The sequence below is a fragment of the Rhinatrema bivittatum genome, chromosome 4, assembly GCF_901001135.1.
Source record: "Rhinatrema bivittatum chromosome 4, aRhiBiv1.1, whole genome shotgun sequence".
Lineage (NCBI taxonomy): Eukaryota > Metazoa > Chordata > Amphibia > Gymnophiona > Rhinatrematidae > Rhinatrema > Rhinatrema bivittatum.
In genome coordinates, this window is record NC_042618.1 from 219,529,092 (window position 1) to 219,549,081 (window position 19,990).

General features: G+C 41.0%; 1 protein-coding gene across 1 annotated transcript in view; it reads left to right on the forward strand.

Moving 5' to 3' along the window:
* The window catches only part of LOC115090520 (sodium-coupled monocarboxylate transporter 1-like), a 96,007-nt gene that overhangs the window by 27,061 nt on the left and 48,956 nt on the right, over nt 1–19,990 (forward strand). Inside the window, exons 2-6 of the mRNA XM_029599721.1 lie at nt 1,760–1,825; nt 11,942–11,993; nt 12,733–12,800; nt 15,598–15,752; nt 18,204–18,344. Coding sequence (XP_029455581.1) covers nt 1,760–1,825; nt 11,942–11,993; nt 12,733–12,800; nt 15,598–15,752; nt 18,204–18,344 — 482 coding nt within the window. The remainder of the gene's footprint in view (nt 1–1,759; nt 1,826–11,941; nt 11,994–12,732; nt 12,801–15,597; nt 15,753–18,203; nt 18,345–19,990) is intronic.

The following is a 19,990-nucleotide window of genomic DNA, read 5'->3' on the forward strand; positions in this document are numbered from 1 at the left end:
GTGTTTCCCCATGGAGAGTTGAAGAATATGAAATAAGATAAGTTCTTTTAAAGATAAAACAGTTTTCATTTTTTATATGCAACATGCAAAACAAAAAAAGGTTTAATTTCAGACCTATGTTTATACATAAGGCAATTTGAAGGTTGTTACGGCTTGTAGTACCTATTATGAGGTGGAAAGTATTTTGGAAATAACAAAAAAATGGAGTTGATTACAAAAGATTATAAAATCTTGACTTTGTTCAATCCAGTTTGATATATAATAAGCACAGCAATGTTGTCTTTACTATGTTTATGTTAATTTTGATTTGAGATCATCTAATGATTTCAAGACACTCAATGTTTTTGCAATACATTTTAGTTTTATTTATTTATTTAAAAGACATAACTTGCTTACTCCAAAATTTCAAGGTGGGAGTACAATATAAACATGGATAAATATAAGATTATAAAACAGAACAACATTAAAATAATAAACACCACAAAAATGGAAGATAATGGCACTAATATACTGTAGTTCATGAACGCAAAATACTTTTTACTGTAGGTTTTAGTTCATAGGCTTCAATGTGTTCTTATTTTCCAAAATTTAATGTTGATTTCCAAAGCCTATATTTCACCGTGGAAGAACGTGTCAACCATAATTGTCAGCTTCAGCCTGTTAGAAAGTACATGATTTGAAAGTAAAATTATTTATATAAAGACAGTGAGGCCGATTTCAAAGGCATTTATTTGGATAACTGAAACAGCAAGTTTTGAAAATCAGGGCCATTTATCAGGATAATTGTTATCCAGTTAAGTCATTATCTGGATAAAATTTATCTGGATAAGTTCCTCAACAGAATTCAGATAGCCAAAGGCTAGCTCTGGATACGTGCAGGAACAGGATCAAAATTCTGAGTTCTCAGTCATGGTAAGAGGTTTTGGGGGGGGGGGGGGGGGGGGTGTCCATGTGGGATGGGAGGTTTAGGGTGGGGTTGACAGGGTTGGGGAGTTTGAACAATGACTTTATGCTTGGGGACCTTCGATTAAATTAGGGGAGAGCGAAGGGAGAGGTTTTTTGGGCCAATAGGCCCACAAAGTTTGATAGAAATTTTGGGAGGGCTTGGTGGGGGGGGGGGGGGGGGTGGAGGGATAACTTTGAAACCTAACCAGTGATATTCAATTAGAGGCAGGTTTCAAAGTTAATCGGGTAGGTTTATCTAGCTAACTTTATTCAAGGCTATTCAACAAGATATTTATTCCACTGACTATCTCTAAAAACTTATCAGGCTAATTTTAACCAGAGAAGTTATCTGTATTCCGGGTTTTTGAAAATTGACCTCATTGTATTTTTCAGAAGGAGCGGTAATTACGACATCGGTTCACTGGTGCCTATACCGGAGATTCTAGATTTTTATTTATTTGTTTTATTTCTATTCCGCTTTTTAGGTACTTCCGAGCAGATTGCATATGTTATCACATGATTTTTTACAGTTTAAGTTGCTGTATTAAAATGACTGGATATAAACTGTGGTTATTTTCCATCACTAGTCATGCTGCTAATAAATGGTATTTGCATATTATTCAATAGCTAGTATTTACATTTACATGGCTGCCATTGTTGTAAAACTGTTTTCCACTCTATTGAACCTTATGGATATATTTTCATGATAAATGCAATAGCAGATAATATTGTAATTTTTCCAGAAATCTTAGCTATTGTTCTCATTTTGGAATGTATTGATATGAACATTTCCCATATTTGTCTCTTTTTACAGTACTTAGAACTCCGATTTAATAAAGTTGTACGTATCCTTGGCACACTGATATTCATTGTAGAAATGGTAAGTCATTGAATAAGTTATTCTTTAGATCTTTTAGACTCTGTAATCTTCTTTAACCTGATTGCAGACTTACACATAAGAGGTTGCCAATACGTTTGTGCACACGATTCACTAAAAAAAAATATTCAAATTAGGGCCCGTGGTAAAAAGAGGCACTAGGGACACTAGCGCGTCCCTAGCGTCTTTTTTTTGACAAGAGCGGCGGCTGTCAGCGGGTTTGACAGCTGACGCTCAATTTTGCCGACGTCAGTTCTCAAACCTGCTGACAACCACGGGTTCAGAAACCAAACACCGGCAAAATTGACCATCCAGTTTTCAACCCGCGAGCCATTTTTACATTTTTTTTTTAAATTATTTTTAACTTTTGGGACCTCTGACTTAATATCGCCATGATATTAAGTCGGAGGGTGTACAGAAAATCAGTTTTTACTGTTTTTCTGTACACTTTCCCGGTGCCGGCAGAAATTAATGCCAACCTTTGGGTAGGAGCTAATTTCTTAAAGTAAAATATGCGGCTTGGCTGCACATTTTACTTACTGAATCGTGCGGGAATAACTAATAGGGCCATCAACATGCATTTGTATGTTGCGGGCGCTATTAGTTTCGGGGGGGGGGTCGGGGTTGGCCGCGCATTTTTGACGCGCTATTACCCCTTACTGAATAAGGGGTAAAGCTAGCGCATCGAAAATGCTCATCCAAACGTGGGTTAACAGTGCTGTACTGTATCGGCCTGATAGATTTTAGCACGGGTTTCATTTACGCATGTTTTAAAGACAAATAGTCCCCATGGATTGCAGGAAGATAATGATATGTAAATATACCAGGAGTAAAAAAATCACACTAAACTGAAAAAACTCACTTTTTTGACTAATGGCCCATTTGCATACCAACCTACGCTAGAAAAACTAGAATTCCCTGAACTTCCTAGTGGCACTCTCTTCCTTCTGCTTGGCTCGATGTGGCCAGGCTGGGCTGAGTGGGTCAGCCTGACAAGTCCTCTCTCCCTCCCTCGCCACTTTGCCGCACCTCCTCCCTCTTATCGAACAGGGCAGGGTTGGGTCCAGATCTGGGTCAGTCCTCCTCCTCCTAAACTCCTCCCTTTAAAATTAAGTTGGGCCCAGCAAGGCAGGATCGAGTCTGGGTCTGAGACCGGATTGGTCCTCTTTCTCCTCTCAGCCCCCTTCCTCTCACATTAAAAAATGTAAAATCAGGTGGATGGAATATATTGAAAATTGTATTGAGTGTCTTTGTTCATTTATAATTGTGAATCTCTGTGTTCTTCGATAGCCTGTTGTTTATGACTACTGGTTTATTGTTATATATCTTTCTAAATAAAATTATAAATTACAAACAAATTTAAAATCGGGCCAAGAGGAAACCCAGAGCCCTCCAATCCCCCGGAAACCACAGCTGAAGGAGGCCTTGCCTTTTCCAGCAGGGCTATTCCCTCTCTGGCAGCCGATTGGTCTCTCCACTGTCACATGTCTCAAAGGACAGTCTTCTGAAAGGGGATTGGTCCTTTCACTGACAGCTGCCAATGCGGGGTCATGTTTACTGGGCTGGCCCAGCCTGCCCAAATGGGGTTTGGAGCCCTCTTCGCTACTCTGACTAGGCATTAAATTTCCCACGGTAAAAGGATACTCGCTGGGCAGCCTTCCCACTAGCGCACCTCTTTGCATTGCAGGGTAATAAATTATGTTTTATTACCCTGCATTTAGCATGAGACGTGCCAACCTTGCTATGGGTTTTATTGCACAGGTGTTTCCATAGCTAAAATCCCTATTGCATGCCTGGGTTAGGTTAGCGCCAAAAAATCCATGCTAAAACTGGAGTTAAAACCTGCAGTAGGAGTTAATCCATGCTAAAGCTGGAGTTAAAACCAGCTTATTACATCGGCCCCTGAGCTTTTCCCTATAGATGCCCAGAGATCAATATTCAATGGGCTGGTGAGTGGGAAATTATCCTCGATAACTTTACCTAGATATTCAGTGGAACATACCTAGATAAAAGAGTGCCATTGAAAATATACAGTTAAAATTACCCAGTCAAAATAGCTAGGTAACTTTAGGACAGGTATTTTACTGTTCAGACATACCCAGCTAACTTCAGCTGGCTAAAGCTGACTATCAGTGCTCACTGGCTAAAATTCTACCACATCCCAGAATGCCTCCATCACCACCTTTTTTTAATGTAGTGTAATTCTGTGTGGGTAATTTTGAGTTACCTGGACAAACTTTATCTGGAAAGCGGAGGGAAATATTCAAAACTCAGGTTCTGTTTGGGTAACTTTAAAAGTTACTCTGAGAAACCCTTTGAAGATCAACCTCAAAACAACAAAAAAAGCTTTTCAGGATATCAAGCTTGATTGCAAATATCTTTACAGGAAATCAGATCTTTGTAGATTGTGACACGTTTTAAAGAGCAAACAAAAAAAATGTTTTTTGCCAAAGTATCACAATAGATACAAAGTTTCCCGTTTTCCCTAGGTAGTTATGCTACAATAAATAGAAAATATTTGCCTTTCTGCAAAATCTTTTGCCATAGGTGTTAAAACAAAAAACATTTGCCCAATCATGATTTGGCCAGGCACAGCTTTCTTGACTTTACTCTTATTCGTATCTCTAATGTACTGTAGATGAGAGAGATTTGTGTTATTGTAATGTCTCCCCATCTGTATATTCATTCCTAATGAGGTCCTTATACATTACAGGTGACCCCTATCTCTTTTCTTCTCCCCTTCCACATTATATGCATTTAGAGAATCGAGATGTAAAGAGATGTTTTTGGTTAATAGTTGCAAGTAGTGAGCATTTCATTTTGTGCACACTTTTCTACAGACCTCCAGTTGCTACTATATAGGCACATTTATTTCAAAGAAGTGTTGGAGCAAATGGTAGTCTAGAAATGGAGACAATGTGACATCACAGCTGCTATATAATCGGTTCCCTGGATGGTTTCGACAAACTTTTTTTGTATCTTTGAAAATGCAAATAGTACAAGACTACAGATTTGTTTGCACAAAGTAATCACTGTGTTAACTAATCCTGTGATTAAGATTTACTAAGAAAATGGAATCTATTTCTTGTTTGTGTTATATAACTGCATCCTTATTAAGTTTCTTATAATATTCTTCCTGTAATAATTGTCCATCTATTTCCTTATTGTGATCTATTCAATTGAGTCACACCCTTACCTTCTTTGTACAATGGTTTTATGATAATCTTTTAATCTTTTCTCAAACTATTGAGCCCTATACACTCATTTCTTGCAAGATTAGTGCATAGTTTCTTTCAACTGTTCCAAATATATTCAGCAATTATCCTTCCTCATTGATAGGAAAAAAAGTATCCTTGGAATGATTATTAACAGGAAGAATTGAAAGTACCTTTCAGTTTTAAGAGTTGCATTTCCTCTTTATTTATTTGATTTATTTAAAATATTTATAATCTGCCTATAATAATCAAATCATGCTAGGCGGAGCACAAAATTAACATAGAACAATGATTAAACTGTACCTCACTTTAAGACATCAACATACAATACAAAATACAATAAACCCACCACTACTGAAAATTTTGTTCTATATATCATTGCACTATCAGGGCATAAGTTACTCAAAAGCTTCTTTAAATAGATATTGTGTGTTTATTCTATTTATTCCCACAATTTTTGTTACTTAATGTTATCTAAAATATAATTTTCACGTCAGAAGCTTCAAATCCAAATCAATTCAATGTATAAACTGTGCACAAAGCCGAGGCATTTCCTTCAACTCAAAACCTCATCTGTAGGTAACTTACTACATGAATAGAGCAAGAGAGAGAGATTTTTCCTGAGTACCAGCATTCAAGGACATAAAGGTCGATTTTAAAAGCCCTACATGAGCCAAAGCTGGAAGATACGCGCATGTCTCGGGCCGGCATGGGACACGCAGATTTTAAAAAGCGCGCGAGCACGCATCAAAAAGTTTAAAAAGTGGGCGGGCGTAGTCATGATGTGGGCAGAGCACGGGCAGGACATGGACATTCCGGGAAGTTATCTTGAAATATTTACGCGCACAAGCACACATCAGAGTGTCCTATCGCATAACTTTACTTCTTCTATGGAAGGCGTGTAAGTATTAAAATTAAAAAAAATAGGCGAGTCAGCAGTGTTTTAAGGGTCAGGGCTAAAATGGTGAAAGGGAGGCTAAATAACGGGGGGGGGGGGGGGGGGGTTAGGAAATTTGATCTGTTAACTTGGCAAAATGGGAGTGAACTGGGAAAAAAGGCTATGGTTTCGGCGTGCCTGCGTATCTAATAAAATCTCCCCCATTTACGCAGTAGAGCCGGGATCTGCCCGCACATGCACACATCCATATAAAATTGTGTGTACCTGCAGCTGTTACTTCTGGGGTCTTGCCCTCTGCGGTTGATGGATCAACTGCTGTGAAGGATGTGTCAGAGGGCAACATCACCCGTTACCACTTGGCACTGGTCAATACAATGGGCGACCCTGGTGTTGTGTGATGACGTAGCCAGTGGTGATAGATCCAGTAGTGGTCCGCAGAGCGGAGTATGCCGAGGATCTATTCTGGGGTGAGACAAGGCAAGAGAGACTGAAGAGTATGAGTACTCACAAAGGCTGGCAAGCTGTTGGAGAAATGACCTCCGCAGCACGAATGTAGAGAAGAGGCTAGGCCCGGAGCGCTGGAACCCAGAAGTCCTTGCAGGAACAGGTCGACCCAGGGAGTAGACAGGAGTGAGGCAAGGCCCCCTGGGATTGGGTACCTTGAGTGTCCTTGTAGAAGTTGGGTAACCTGGAGAGTAGAAAGGAGCGGAGCAAGACCCACGAGAAGCGGGTGCCTTGAGTGTCTTTGCTGGAACAGTGTAACCCCGGAGGGTAGTAGGAGCGAGTAAGGCCCCCAAGGAGTGGGTACCTAGAACGCCCTTGTGGAATCAGCATAACCCCGGAGGGTTGGTAGGAGTGAGAATTCAGAGCGGAACGCCTCTGAATGGAGACGAAATTAGCTGGACAGAATCCTTGCTAACTTGTAGCTGGATTGGAGATCGGAGGCTAAGTACCCGGAGCTAATGACATCATGCAGTGGGGATGCCCCTGAGGTTCCCGCCATGACGTATTCAAAGGGGAGGGTGACGCGCGCGCGCGCGCGTGCCCTAAGTGACCTCAGTGTAAGAATGGTGAACGCAATCGCCCATGCTGGTCCGGGGACGCCAGAGAGGTCGGCGAGGAGAGGCGGAGGCAGCCATCTTGCCCAGAGGAGAAGAAAGAGAAAGAAAAGAGGTGAGACAGAGAGGGCACAGCTGTCTGCGACCGACGGGCACAACATATGGAACCTAACATTGTGTAACTATAGCATGGGTTATTTTTCCTTATATGCATCACCTTGCACTTATCCACATTAAATTTCATCTGCCATTTCGATGCCCAATTTTCCAGACTCACAAGGATGAAAGAAGCACTGTCTGGCAGATGTGCTGGTATTAGGGTCAGATAAGTGAAATGATGACCCATCCCGCTTTGGAAGGTCTGCTTGGTTCCTCCCACACATCTTTTATATTTGCACTGGATGAGGTGTGCTACATTGTTAGAGTTGCAGATGTAAGACCTATGTACTTCTATGGGTTTGCAAAACGCAATCAGGATGGCAATTTGTTTGCATATATATGTCTGCAAGGCTTGCATTTCTTCTTACCACATGAGCGTTCCTCTTGGCGCTGGGTATTACATAAATCTATGACTGTTGAACTATTAGAGGTGAATTTTAAAAGCCTGGCACGCGCATCAATTGGGGGATGCGTGCACAAGTCGGGTTGGCATATGCTGACTAAATTTTAAAAGCCACCCAGATACGTATCTCCCGTTGCGTGTACATCTCAAAAGTTTTCAAAAAGGGGCAGGGTGTGGGTGTGGACTGGGCAGGGCATAGGCGTATAGGGGTATGGCCAAGAGAAGTGTGCAGAAATATTTATGCGGCCGGGCATGCATCCAGGTCCAGTGGTGTGTAAGTTTACTTCTGCTAGGGACAAGGTGTAAGTTTAAAAATAAACTGCCATTTCTCAGGGGTTTGAAGGGTCTGGGTTTACTGGGGGAAGTGCAGACTATCAAACCAGGGGGGGGGGCTGGAGGATCTAGCTGTTAACTGTGCTAACTGGTGGATGAGCCAGGGTATACTGGCAATGGCATGGATGCATACCCATTTTAAAATTCCCCGCCTTACACGGTAGAAGTGGGATTTACGTGCAAAGGCATGTGCCCAGGACCGGCGCAACCAACTGTGCAAGCCATGCACTGGCATGGGGTGGTGGCCTGAAGGGGGCAGAAACCTGGGAGCCACATTCAGCCCTAAGATGAAGACAATGAGGTTGATGCTGTCACCACTGGACCCCAATTGAACAGGAGGCCAAGATCAGGAAGAGGCCGCTGCCAAGCTAGTGGTCCCAAATCTGCCAGGCAGCAAGAAGACAGCGGTTCCCAAGAAGAAATGCCGCTGACACCGCCACCACCAGACCCCACCAGGAGGCCAAAATCAGGAAGAGGCCGCCGCTGCCTGGAGGTTCCCAACCCACCACACAGCCGAGAGGAAGAGGCTGCGGGTTCGAAAGGAAGGAGCTGTGGTTTTACCCGGCAGTCCCAACCTGCCGTGCGGCTGAGAGGAAGGAGCTGCGGGGGCCGCCCGGCACTCCCAACCTGCCAAGCAGCCAGAAGAACAAAAGTCACGAGGCAATTCCTAACCTGCCCTGCGATGGAAGTGAAAAAGAGGAGAGCCGGTGGCTGCTGAAAGAGTCTTTGGTCTGTGTGTGAGAGTGAGCCAATATGTGTATGAGTAGGAACCTGTGTGTGTTTCTGATTGTGTATGTGAGTGTCTGAGCATGTGTTGTGTGTCTGAGTATGTGTTGTGTGTCTGAGTATATGTGTGTGAAAGGGAGCATTAAGACAGTGAAGAGACCAAGCTCTAGGTATGATGGATTAAGAGTCTAAATATGGTTTTTTTTAGCAATAAATTATGCAGATTATATCAGGAAAGGTTGCGGTATCCAAGCATAGGGTGTTCTCTGAATGGGTGGGAGTCCAGGCCTGCCACTTCTCTTCGTGTGTGTGTCTGAGCATGTGTGTGTGTGTGTGTGAGAGAGAGAGGGTGTGTGTGTATGTGTGTGTATGTCTGAGCATGTTTGAGTGAGAGGGATCGTGTGTGTGCCAGCATGTGAGTGGTGTGTGAGAGAGAGGATGGATGTGTGTATGTGAGCATGCATGTGTGTTTATGAGCATGTGTGAGTCTCAGCATGTGTGAGAGCATATATGTGTATCTCAGCATGTAAGTGTGAGAAAGATCTTGTGTGTGTATATGTAAGAGGGAGCATGTGTGTGTGTGAAAGGGAACATGTGCATGTGAGAGAGCATATGTATGTATGTATGTATGTATGTGTAATGATAGATACATATCTATATCTATGAAAGAGGGAGGAGAAAGCTTGTATATCCTTCTCCCACTAATCTATAACAATCCCAGGGTGATTGTAAATAAAAAATTTCCCGGTATGGAGAGCATGAATCCTTATCCTTACTAGTTATTAGTTTTAATTGTTTATATTATTTGCTGTTTTGAATATTTTATTGGTATTTGGGCAATTTAAAACAGATTTTATATGAGTTTTTAATTATTGGATCTTCCATTCATCAGCTGTTTTGAAAAATTAATTTTATTAGTATGTTTATACTATTATGATTTATATATTTATTATATTTCTTGATTTTATTGTTTAATGGCTGAGAATTGGTGCAGTTCTTTTTTCCCATTGTTGCACTGCATACAGAGTCTGACTTCTGGTTTCCATTTCGGTTTTTGCTTGCATGTTTCTATTTATATTTTATGGTTTCTTTTTTTCTGAATTTAGTGAGAGTCTGCCTGTGTTCTGTATGTGTGATCAAGGAGAGGTATTCTGCTAGCATTTAGGAATCTAGTAGCTTGGTTTGTTCTGTTTTCCTAATAGGAGGTATATTGGTGTTTTAGGGCCTAGTGTTGCCTTTTCTTGATAGGGTTCTTACTTTTTAAGTGCTGGCAGTTAGTGCTGTTTTGGTATGGGAGGCTTATTATATTTTAATTGTAATTTACTCATGGCTTTCTGAGGGTCAAGCCCACTCTCAACATGTGTTACAGTAGTCCTAATGCCATATGGGTTCTAAGTACCTTTTTTTTGTAGGGTTTTCTGGTTGGCACCATAGCAGTGTATGTAAATATTAGAGCTGTGCTTCAGCTAAAAATTTTGTGTCGCGCTTCGTTTCGGGGCCCCCCTGCGGGAATTTTGTTTATCCCGCGGTTCGGGTTTGTTTTTCAGGGGCCCCGATTTTCGGGTTAGTGCGCACTAACTAAAAAATGAATTTTTTCCAAAATTTCAGAAAAAATTAAATCGTTTTTCGGTTCTCCCGAACCATTCCGAATTAGGCAATTTAGTTGACATTGACTAATTCGGGAAAAACGATTGCACATCCCTAAGTAAATATAATATACATGTTGTGATATTTTTCTATCTCAGAAGTCTGAATATTCTTTATCATGTAAAATTTGTCATTATAAATGCATAATTCTTAGCTTTGTGTCTGGAGAGGGTGGGGGGTGGGATGCAAGGGTACATGGTTCACCTAGGGCGCCTAACACTCTTGCACTGGCCATGGGTTCCGGGGGAGGGATGAAGACCTGGAGGTAGGGGTGGGGGAGGGGGGGGGTGACAGTTTTTAAAGTTTAAGTTGCTGGAAGGAGCTGGGCTTTTTTTGGTGGGCCCAAAGAAAGAGACTAAACGAAAAAGGGAAATGGCGGGGCAGCACAATAATTGTTCGCACAGGGCAGCAAAAAGGCTAGCACCGGCCCTGCGTGTGCCCACTTAAAATTGGGCGCACATGTACGCGCGGTCAGGCTATTTTATAACATGTACACATGTTACAAAATAGCCGCGTATCTGGGCGCGTGCCAATGCAAGCACGCCAAAGAGCGCCTGCGCGCCAGATTGAAAGTTCCCTGTGTTTGTGTTGTATGTGTGATGGGAGGCAGGGGTCTGAATTACATTTCATTTTAATGTATTTTATTGTTCTTGATATTCCACATTTCCCATGAAGGCACAACAATTACAAAAAGAACTGCCAAATGATTCCTAACCCCCCATGTCCCCAGCTCAAACAGAAAAGAACTCCTAACACTGAGGATCTTAAGTGCACAATATTTATCTGAAGGTTTGATCAGGCTTCATTTTTTTTTCACCCTCAAGGACAAGTAGCTGTGGGGAGTACTTTTTGTCCTTTTGATGACAAAAAATGTGGCAGGTTTTGCACCAGGTCTCAAAGGGAAAGTATGAGCTTATTTTTCCTTTGAAAAGTGTCCAACTTAAAAGTAATTTGGGTAGGATCACTTTGAAGGCGAATCTGTGTGCGCAGGTTCACTTTGAAAGTGAGTGTGACGCATGCGCGTACCTGCTGACCTTATTCAGACTTTGGGTTGAGAAAGCAGCAAGGAAGGCTATCTAACAAAGCTGTGGGGGCAACAAAATGAGGATTAGAAGCCAAGATGTCAAAATTTTGATCCTTTATTGGAGACTTAAAATCTTAAAAACGCCCGACTCAGGCCGAGTTTCGCCCTCTGTCAAAGGGGCTGCATCAGGGGCTCTGTTATATCAAATAAAATTCATGCAGGTACAGATGGAGTATAATATAATGCATCAAATGGTCTCCGTGCTGATGTTTCATTCAACATATAACCAATATGTTGTAATCAGCATGTTGCAAAATAAACAGTTTATTTTGCAAATACACCGTGAAGATATGTGACTGACTGCAAATAAATGAATGGTATGCAGCCCATGGGAATACTATTGAACAAAGTTGATTACAGCCCCTGATGCAGCCCCTTTGACAGAGGGCGAAACTCGGCCTGAGTCGGGCGTTTTTAAGATTTTAAGTCTCCAATAAAGGATCAAAATTTTAACATCTTGGCTTCTAATCCTTATTCAGACTTTTACAGAATAACGCCCCCCCCCAAATGCTGCTCACATCAAAGTACCGCAGGCTGAGTAAGTTGAATTAGTCATCATTTGAAAATTCCCAACATTTGTTACGTTTCTTCCCCAGGTTTTATACACTGGAATTGTTATTTACGCTCCTGCGCTGGCACTGAACCAAGGTAGGGTGAGGGTGCGATGTTTTGTTTAATTTTTTAAAATGTGGTTAAGTGTTTCAGCGGGACTTCTGTAGAGTGAAGAGCAAGCCTTCATGGCAGCAGTTTGGCGGGGACGTCCTAGTATTGCTTGAGAGTTTAAGCAGGATGCTTCGGAAAATAAAATCAACAGTGCATAATTGAATTAATAATGTTATCTGGAGACGCTGTCCCAAGGAGAAGCTTGCATGGGCTTTTAAAAGCGCATAGGCTTTGATTAGCCGGTCTCGTGGATTTATGTGTACCCTAATATCAGGTTCCAAACAGGTAAAAAGAGCATTACTAAAAAAAATCCAAACCCTTATTTAAAAAAAAAAAGAAAACCAACAAAGTAGTTGAGTATAGATGACACTTTTGTAATTAGTGTTTAAAGCTGGACGTGTTCAGAAACACTAAAATCCCTTCATCGGGTAATGCATTAGAAGCGATGGCCATCTGCTAATTGGTATATTTTAAACATACAATAAAAAAGAGCCACTAAAGCCCCCAAAAGCAGTGATATACAAAAAAATGTGAACCAGGTACTATCATAAATAAGGAAAGCCAGGATACTGCACCATCACCAACTGGCTTGCTGTCACCTTATTTTTCAAAAATGTAAACACTTGTTATGCGATGGTGCAAAACATTGGTTTTCCTTATTTATGATATTTTAAACACACTCAATATGTGATTTTTGTTTTGTTTTGTTTTTTTTTTAATTCAGTGACCGGATTTCACCTGTGGGGAGCAGTGATTTCCACTGGAATAGTCTGCACGTTTTACTGCACATTGGTAAGTTTCCTGTTCCTCCATTTAGGAGGCGAAGAAAAGCGGCCACTAGTTCTCTGTTTGGCAGCTCTTTGCATTAGAGAATAGAGATGTGAATCGTGTGATTGATCGTCTTAACGATCGATTTCGGCTAGGAGGGGGAGGGAATCGGATCGTCGCAGTTTGGGTTTTTTAAATATCGTGCAAATCGTGTAAATCGTGTAAATCAAAAACCGGCACACTAAAACATCCCTAAAACCCACCCCGACCCTTTAAAATAAATCCCCCACCCTCCCGAACCCCCCCAAAATGCCTTAAATTACCTGGGATCCAGTGGGGGGGAGGGCGGGAAAACTGGCACACTAAAACAACCCTAAAACCCACCCTGACCCTTTAAAATAAATCCCCCTCCCTCCCGAACCCCCCCAAAATGCCTTAAATTACCTGGGGTCCAGAGGAAGGATCCCGGTGTGATCTTTTACTCTCGGACCTCGGACCTCCGTGCGTTGTAGAAACAAAATGGCGCCGGCGCTACCTTTGACCTGTCATATGACAGGCCGGCGCTATTTTGTTTTTTTGTCCCCTGACGTCAGGAGCGTAGGAGATCGCTCCCGGACCCCCGCTGGACCCCCAGGGACTTTTGGCCAGCTTGGGGGGGCCTCCTGACCCCCACAAGACTTGCTAAAAGTCCAGCGGGGGTCCGGAACGACCTCCTGCAGTCGAATCGTGTTGCCGAATGGTCGGTGCCATTTTGCGCAAAATGGCGCCGGCCATTCAGCAACACGATTTGACTGCAGGAGGTCGTTCCGGACCCCCGCTGGACTTTTGGTAAGTCTTGTGGGGGTCAGGAGGCCCCCCAAGCTGGCCAAAAGTCCCTGGGGGTCCAGCGGGGGTCCGGGAGCGATCTCCTACCGCGAATCGTTTTTCCATACGGAAAAATGATTCGACTGCAGGAGGTCGTTCCGGACCCCCGCTGGACTTTTGGCAAGTCTTGTGGGGGTCAGGAGGCCCCCCCAAGCTGGCCAAAAGTCCCTGGGGGTCCAGCGGGGGTCCGGGAGCGATCTCCTACGCTCCTGACGTCGGGGGACAAAAAAACAAAATGGCGCCGGCCTGTCATATGACAGGTCAAAGGTAGCGCCGGCGCCATTTTGTTTCTACAACGCACGGAGGTCCGAGGTCCGAGAGTAAAAGATCACACCGGGATCCTTCCTCTGGACCCCAGGTAATTTAAGGCATTTTGGGGGGGTTCGAGAGGGTGGGAGATTTATTTTAAAGGGTCGGGGTGGGTTTTAGGGTTGTTTTAGTGTGCCGGTTTTCCCGCCCTCCCCCTTCCCCCGATTTACGATTTTTTGACGATAAATCGGGGGAATTGTTATTGTATCACGGCTCTAACGATTTTTGACGATTTAAAATATATCGGATGATATTTTAAATCATCAAAAAATGATTCACATCCCTATTAGAGAACAGATAATCCAGCCTCCATGATCCATAATATGCGATCCAGGATTTGGAGTCAAGGGCCTAGTCCATATTTTATTTTTTTTTAATTACAATTCACAATGCTCATTGGTGAAATATTCTGTTTTTTTGGCCACATTGAAGGGCTTCCCTTATAACAGGCAAAGACAACTAAATTAAGCTGATATGAATGTAAAGAATAGATGTATGATAAAGAGGCGAGAAAGGCTTAGGCTGATGGTTCTTGAAAGCAGTCAAAACCTAGTGACAAAAACTGATGACTTGCTTTGAAAACTGACCTGTCTGTTTTATCAGCACTGGGATTCTCCATTGTTTACTGTTTCTACACAATGAGCTAGAATTTGCAAAGGTTTCTTCCATTTGTATGTCTGTTAAGAGCTGTTTGGGGTACTGACTCCTCTGTACTTAACCACTCAAACTTCCAGTTAGTCTGTCAACGCTCTCACTGCCAACTCCACTGGCAGATCACACTGACTAGCTTAAGTTAGAGCTAATTGACTGTATTGTTCTTTTTTCATGTTCTATTAAAACTTGGCAGACTTTGAGTGTGCAAAAACTGTTGCATTGAAATCTGAAGTGAGGGAAATTGCAAGGAGACAAATACTGTTGTTTTTCAACAACGATGGTCCTGAAGTAAGAAATAGATTTTCTTTGTACGTCCTTAACCCCATCTGAAAGTTCTGTCGCCAACGTCATTAACATAGAGCGTGCAGTCTTGCATAACAATTTCAATCCAATTTTCTTTAAAGCATCTATGAAACATCCTGAAAGATTTTAGCATTTTCAGGAGCTTGAAAGCTGCTAGATTTAACCAATTCAGAAACTGATTAAAATGCAATCCTTCCATGAGGGACAACATATATTCACTATGAAGATGTGAATATATTACATTTTGATAAAATTTGATTTTTCTGTGGTATTCTTTTACATATCTAATTGCCCTTTAACTCTAGGCATGTGCATAGAAAAAAATGTTATTTCATTTTGTTTTTTATTTGTTTATATATATATATATATATATATATATATATATATATATTGCTTGTTTTTTGCTTGTTTTTTTCATTTCACTTTTAATTGAAATGTATTTTGTTGTTTCCATGTTATTTTGAAATGACAGTGCATCTTTATGTAATTCTTCTTGGGCCCCTCCGTTTTCTGATATACTCACTAGGCCATTAGAGAATACCAGGGAAGAGAACAAATTTTTTGTGAATAGTGACATTTTTTTCTAATCTAGCCTTGATAATGTGCTGATAATATGAAAATAACACATGTACTTGCAAAGTTGAATAGCAAGTTTATCTTAGATGCTTGCTTGTGTTTCTGTTCCATGTAGGGTGGTCTAAAAGCCGTCATCTGGACAGATGTGTTCCAAATTGGGATCATGGTAGCTGGCTTTGTATCTGTTATTATACGTTCCGTAGTGGTTCAAGGTGGAATTGGCACTATTCTAAATGACTCCTATCATGGTGGCAGATTACATTTTTGGGAGTAAGTGTTTTTGAACTTTACTGCATCTAAGCTTAAATAACTAATATTAATTTTCAAATCTTGCGGGGGCAAGAATCACCTCTTGTGCATATAAAAAAACAGTGTGGCTAGTCTCAGCAGATCTGTATCAGCTAATGCAGTAATTATATTCAGCAGTTATTGACATAAAAGTTTATTTATAAAAATAAATCCTGTCTTGCTCAAGATTAGGAGTGTGTGTGTGCAATGTCAGTCCTCAGGAGGCAGCAAACTGGACTGGTTTTCAGGATATCCCTGATGAATATGCAAGAGACACATATGCATACAATTGAGGCAGTGTGTGCAAATGTACTTCATTCATATTCATTAGGAATATCCTTAAAATGAAACCAGTATGCAGCCCCTTGAGGAATGACGTTGAAAGCCCCTATACAAGAAGCATTAGTTTTCATGCTAAATATTTCTTTTCCTATTAAAATGTTTATCTTTTTATGCTTTACAAATAATAGTCAAATTAGGCAAATATTTGAGAAACAACAAAGAACTTGAAAACCATCCGTGTTATGTTTAACTTCAATCAAGCTGTGTGACCCATTTCTTTATAAATAAATTCCAAATTAAAAAAATGGACCATCATATTAAATGCACTTAGGGGTAGATTTTCAAAACTTTATGTGTGTAAATCCCGGACTTACGCATGCCGGGCCAATTTTTAAAGGCCCGGCCATGCATGTCAGTCCTGGGGCCTTGGGATAGGGATGGGGAGGGGCGGTCTGGGGGTGGGGCGAGGATAGAGGCATCGGCACAATGGCCATTTGCTGCTGTGCCGGGAGATTGCGTGCCGGCAGGATGCTGGCACGCACAACCTTCGCCTGCCCCGAGGCAGGTGCAAAAGGTAAAATAAAGATTTGGGGGTGGGCTAGGTTATGGTTAGGGGACGGGTAGGTTAGGGGAAGGGAGGTTAGTGTAGGGGGTTGGGAAGTTCCCTTCCAGTCCGCTCCGAAATTGGAGCAGACTGGGAGGGAACTGAGGAAGGCCGCAGCCGTCGACACTCGGTTCGAGCATGTTATAATACCGCATGTTATAATACCGCATGTCCATGTGTGCGCGCCGGGTAGTGCTCGCGCACATGGACACGTGTGCGCAAGTTTTTAAAATCTGCCCCTTAAGGTATAGCGCAACACCAGTGCAAAGTTATAATCACCTTTTATATTTTAGTTTTTTGATGTGTATGCAAATAAAAGTTGAAAAAATACTCCAGTCTCCCAGCAAACCATTAATTCTGCAACCATACAGTCATGTTGGCAATAATAAACACAAGCGGTATGAGTGCCTGTTCCACTCGTTGCAACCAGCGAGGAAGTTTCATGCTACACGTTCTTTAAGTTTTTTGACCCAATGATGAATTATAATCTCGAAACATAGTACTATGTCGCACTGGATTGCAGTGCACTACTATCTGTATAGCTGGAGTTTATTATTGCCAACATGACTATGTCTGTAGAAATAATTGTTTGCTGGGAGACAAGAGTATTTTTTATTTGCATACAAATTTTATTTGCATACACATCAAAAAATCTAAACTAAAAAAAGGATATGAACAGAAAATAAAAATTGAAAAAGATATTGAACAATTGGAGTAGTTGGACCTGTGATTATAAGTTTGCACTGGTGTTTCACTATACCTTCGATAGCCCAGATGAATAAGTGCATTTAATATGATGGTCCATTTTTAATTTTAGAATTTATTTATAGAGAAATGGGTCACACAGCTTGTCTGAAGTTAAAACAATAACTTTTTCTGCTTTCCATAGTGGAATTGTGGAAAGAAGTATATAAAAAGAGATCAATGTTGCTCTGTCTATCTGTAGACTTAGATACTCTCCAAAAAGGGACAGAAAACCAGAAACACTGGATCAGTTTTCACACATGTGGGCAACCTGAGATCTGACTCTATACTATTTAAACCCAGTGTCACTCTGCTGTTTATTCACTGTCCTGATGAGGGAAATTTGCAAAAGTTGTCACAGATGTATTAAGTTAGTCCAAATAAAAAAGTATCTCCTGCTGTTTCTTGACCCTTAATTTCTCAATATCTGTGGAAAGCTTCAATTTATATATCTGTTGATTTTAGACATGACATGTTGGTTGGAATAAAACTGATATAAAAGCTAGAATGAAAACAATGTATTGTTGTTCACAGTTGCCAGCTTCTTTTAGACTATGAAAAATACAGTTTATTATATCCGGTTAAACTGTAGAAGGTTTTATCTGATGAGACTCGGGAGATCTTAGAATCTCATGAGCGACATTAGTTTTGCTGGTCCTATAAAAGGTTTCACAGTCCACAGAGATTTGATTTTTCTCTAGTATCTATAGGAAAACTAACACACTACAGTACGTTTGGACAGTTCTACTGTGCCACAAGACATGAGAAATGTGACATTCTGAGCTTTCTGTTTTTGTGTTTAGCTTTGATCCTCATCCCTTGCAAAGACACACCTTTTGGACAATTGTCATTGGTGGGACATTCACCTGGACTGCCATTTATGGCGTCAACCAATCACAGGTTCAGAGATACATTGCCTGCAAAACCAGATTCCAAGCAAAACTGTAAGTTATTTTTAAAACTTTGTTTTTCAAAAATACTTTGCTTGCTCTTGGGATTGATGCCATTATCTAGTCCAGACGCCTTAATATTTAAAGAGGATAGCTGCTTTTTACCTTCCAAGTCTCTCTTATCTTTATCTTCAAATTTATTCTGTGTCATGTGTGTGGTACATCAGAAAAAGGTATTAAGAGAGGCAAAAGAAAAAAAGAAATCAAGCTAAGGGCCTGATTCATTAAAAGATGAATTTTAAAAATTAGATGTGTTCCTAAATTGAGAGATGGGCGCACATCTAGCACATGCACATGTCTACCCGAATTAATAAGCCATTCACACTTTATTTATTTTTATTTAGATGTTTTATATACTGACCCATCTAGTGATCACAATGGTTTACAAAAGTAACATTCATAGCTAGGTTCAGCATATAAAGATGGGTTACAGAGGTAGTATTCACCAACAGGCATCCAATGAGTTTTCCAATACATATTAGCTAAAGACCTAGGGCATCAGGCGTGGAGAACAGAGCATTTAATGATATAACGGATATCACATTTTAGACAGTACATTGTGTTGAGGTTCTTTCATTCCCTCGGTAAATTTATTCCTCATGCTTCAATTTATTTCTCTTGCCTTTCTTATTATTGTAGTTCTCTTCATTCTGATGATTTTATGTTACCTTATAAGCATTTTTGAATAGCCATGTTTTTAGCTCACTTTTATGTTCAATTTGTTTTTATTTTACAATAAACTAATTCAAATAGGGTGACGGAGTGCATTGGTATCTTACACACTCCGAAACCAACAATAAGCAACAATATAGCAAAATCCCATACCTGACCCCTACCACCTGCCCCTACCAACCCCAAATACAATAAACCAAGAGAAAGAAAAGAAAAAAAACCCCACAGATGAGAAAAACTGACCAGTCACTCAAGTTGCACTATTCATCAATAAACTTCTGGCTTTTGGAGAAAGTGATTGAATATAGTGGTTCGAGATTGTAAAAAAAGCACAGGAAGCTCTGTGGTCCATTTGTAGCAGGTCATGGAACAGATTATGCCATTAGAAAAAGGAAGGACCTCTGGGTTCTCTCCAGTTCAGTAAAATTGCTTTTTTACCCAGCAAGCACATGAAAAAACAAGGCATCTCCTTTAGCTTTGAAGGTCAATGGAGAAAAATGCTCAAACAGAACCACTTTAGCTCACTTTTAAATCTTTTTCTATCTGTTATCAAATGTAACATCTCGGGTAGAGAATTCCAAAGTTTTGGACCCACAATGGAAAACAGACAATCTCTTGCTTGTGATAGATGTGTGCTCTGAATTGTTGGGACAGTCAGTAGTCCTTTATTTTGAGATCTTAGTGTTTGCTGGGGTGTGTAGGGTTGTAGTGTCATGCCTATCATACTGGTGTCACTTGAATGAATAATTTTGAATATTAAAGTTAGTACTTTAAAATGGATTCGGGATTGTACTGGAAGCCAGTGCAGAGAAATCAGCGAGGTTGTAATGTGCTCAAGTTTCCTAACAGAAAACTTGCTGATGTATTTTGCAATAATTGTAATGGTTTTAGGACATTTGCAGGAAGACCAAGTAATAAGGGCTTACAGCAGTCTATGTTGGAGAAGATTAGAGTTTGCAATACAGTAC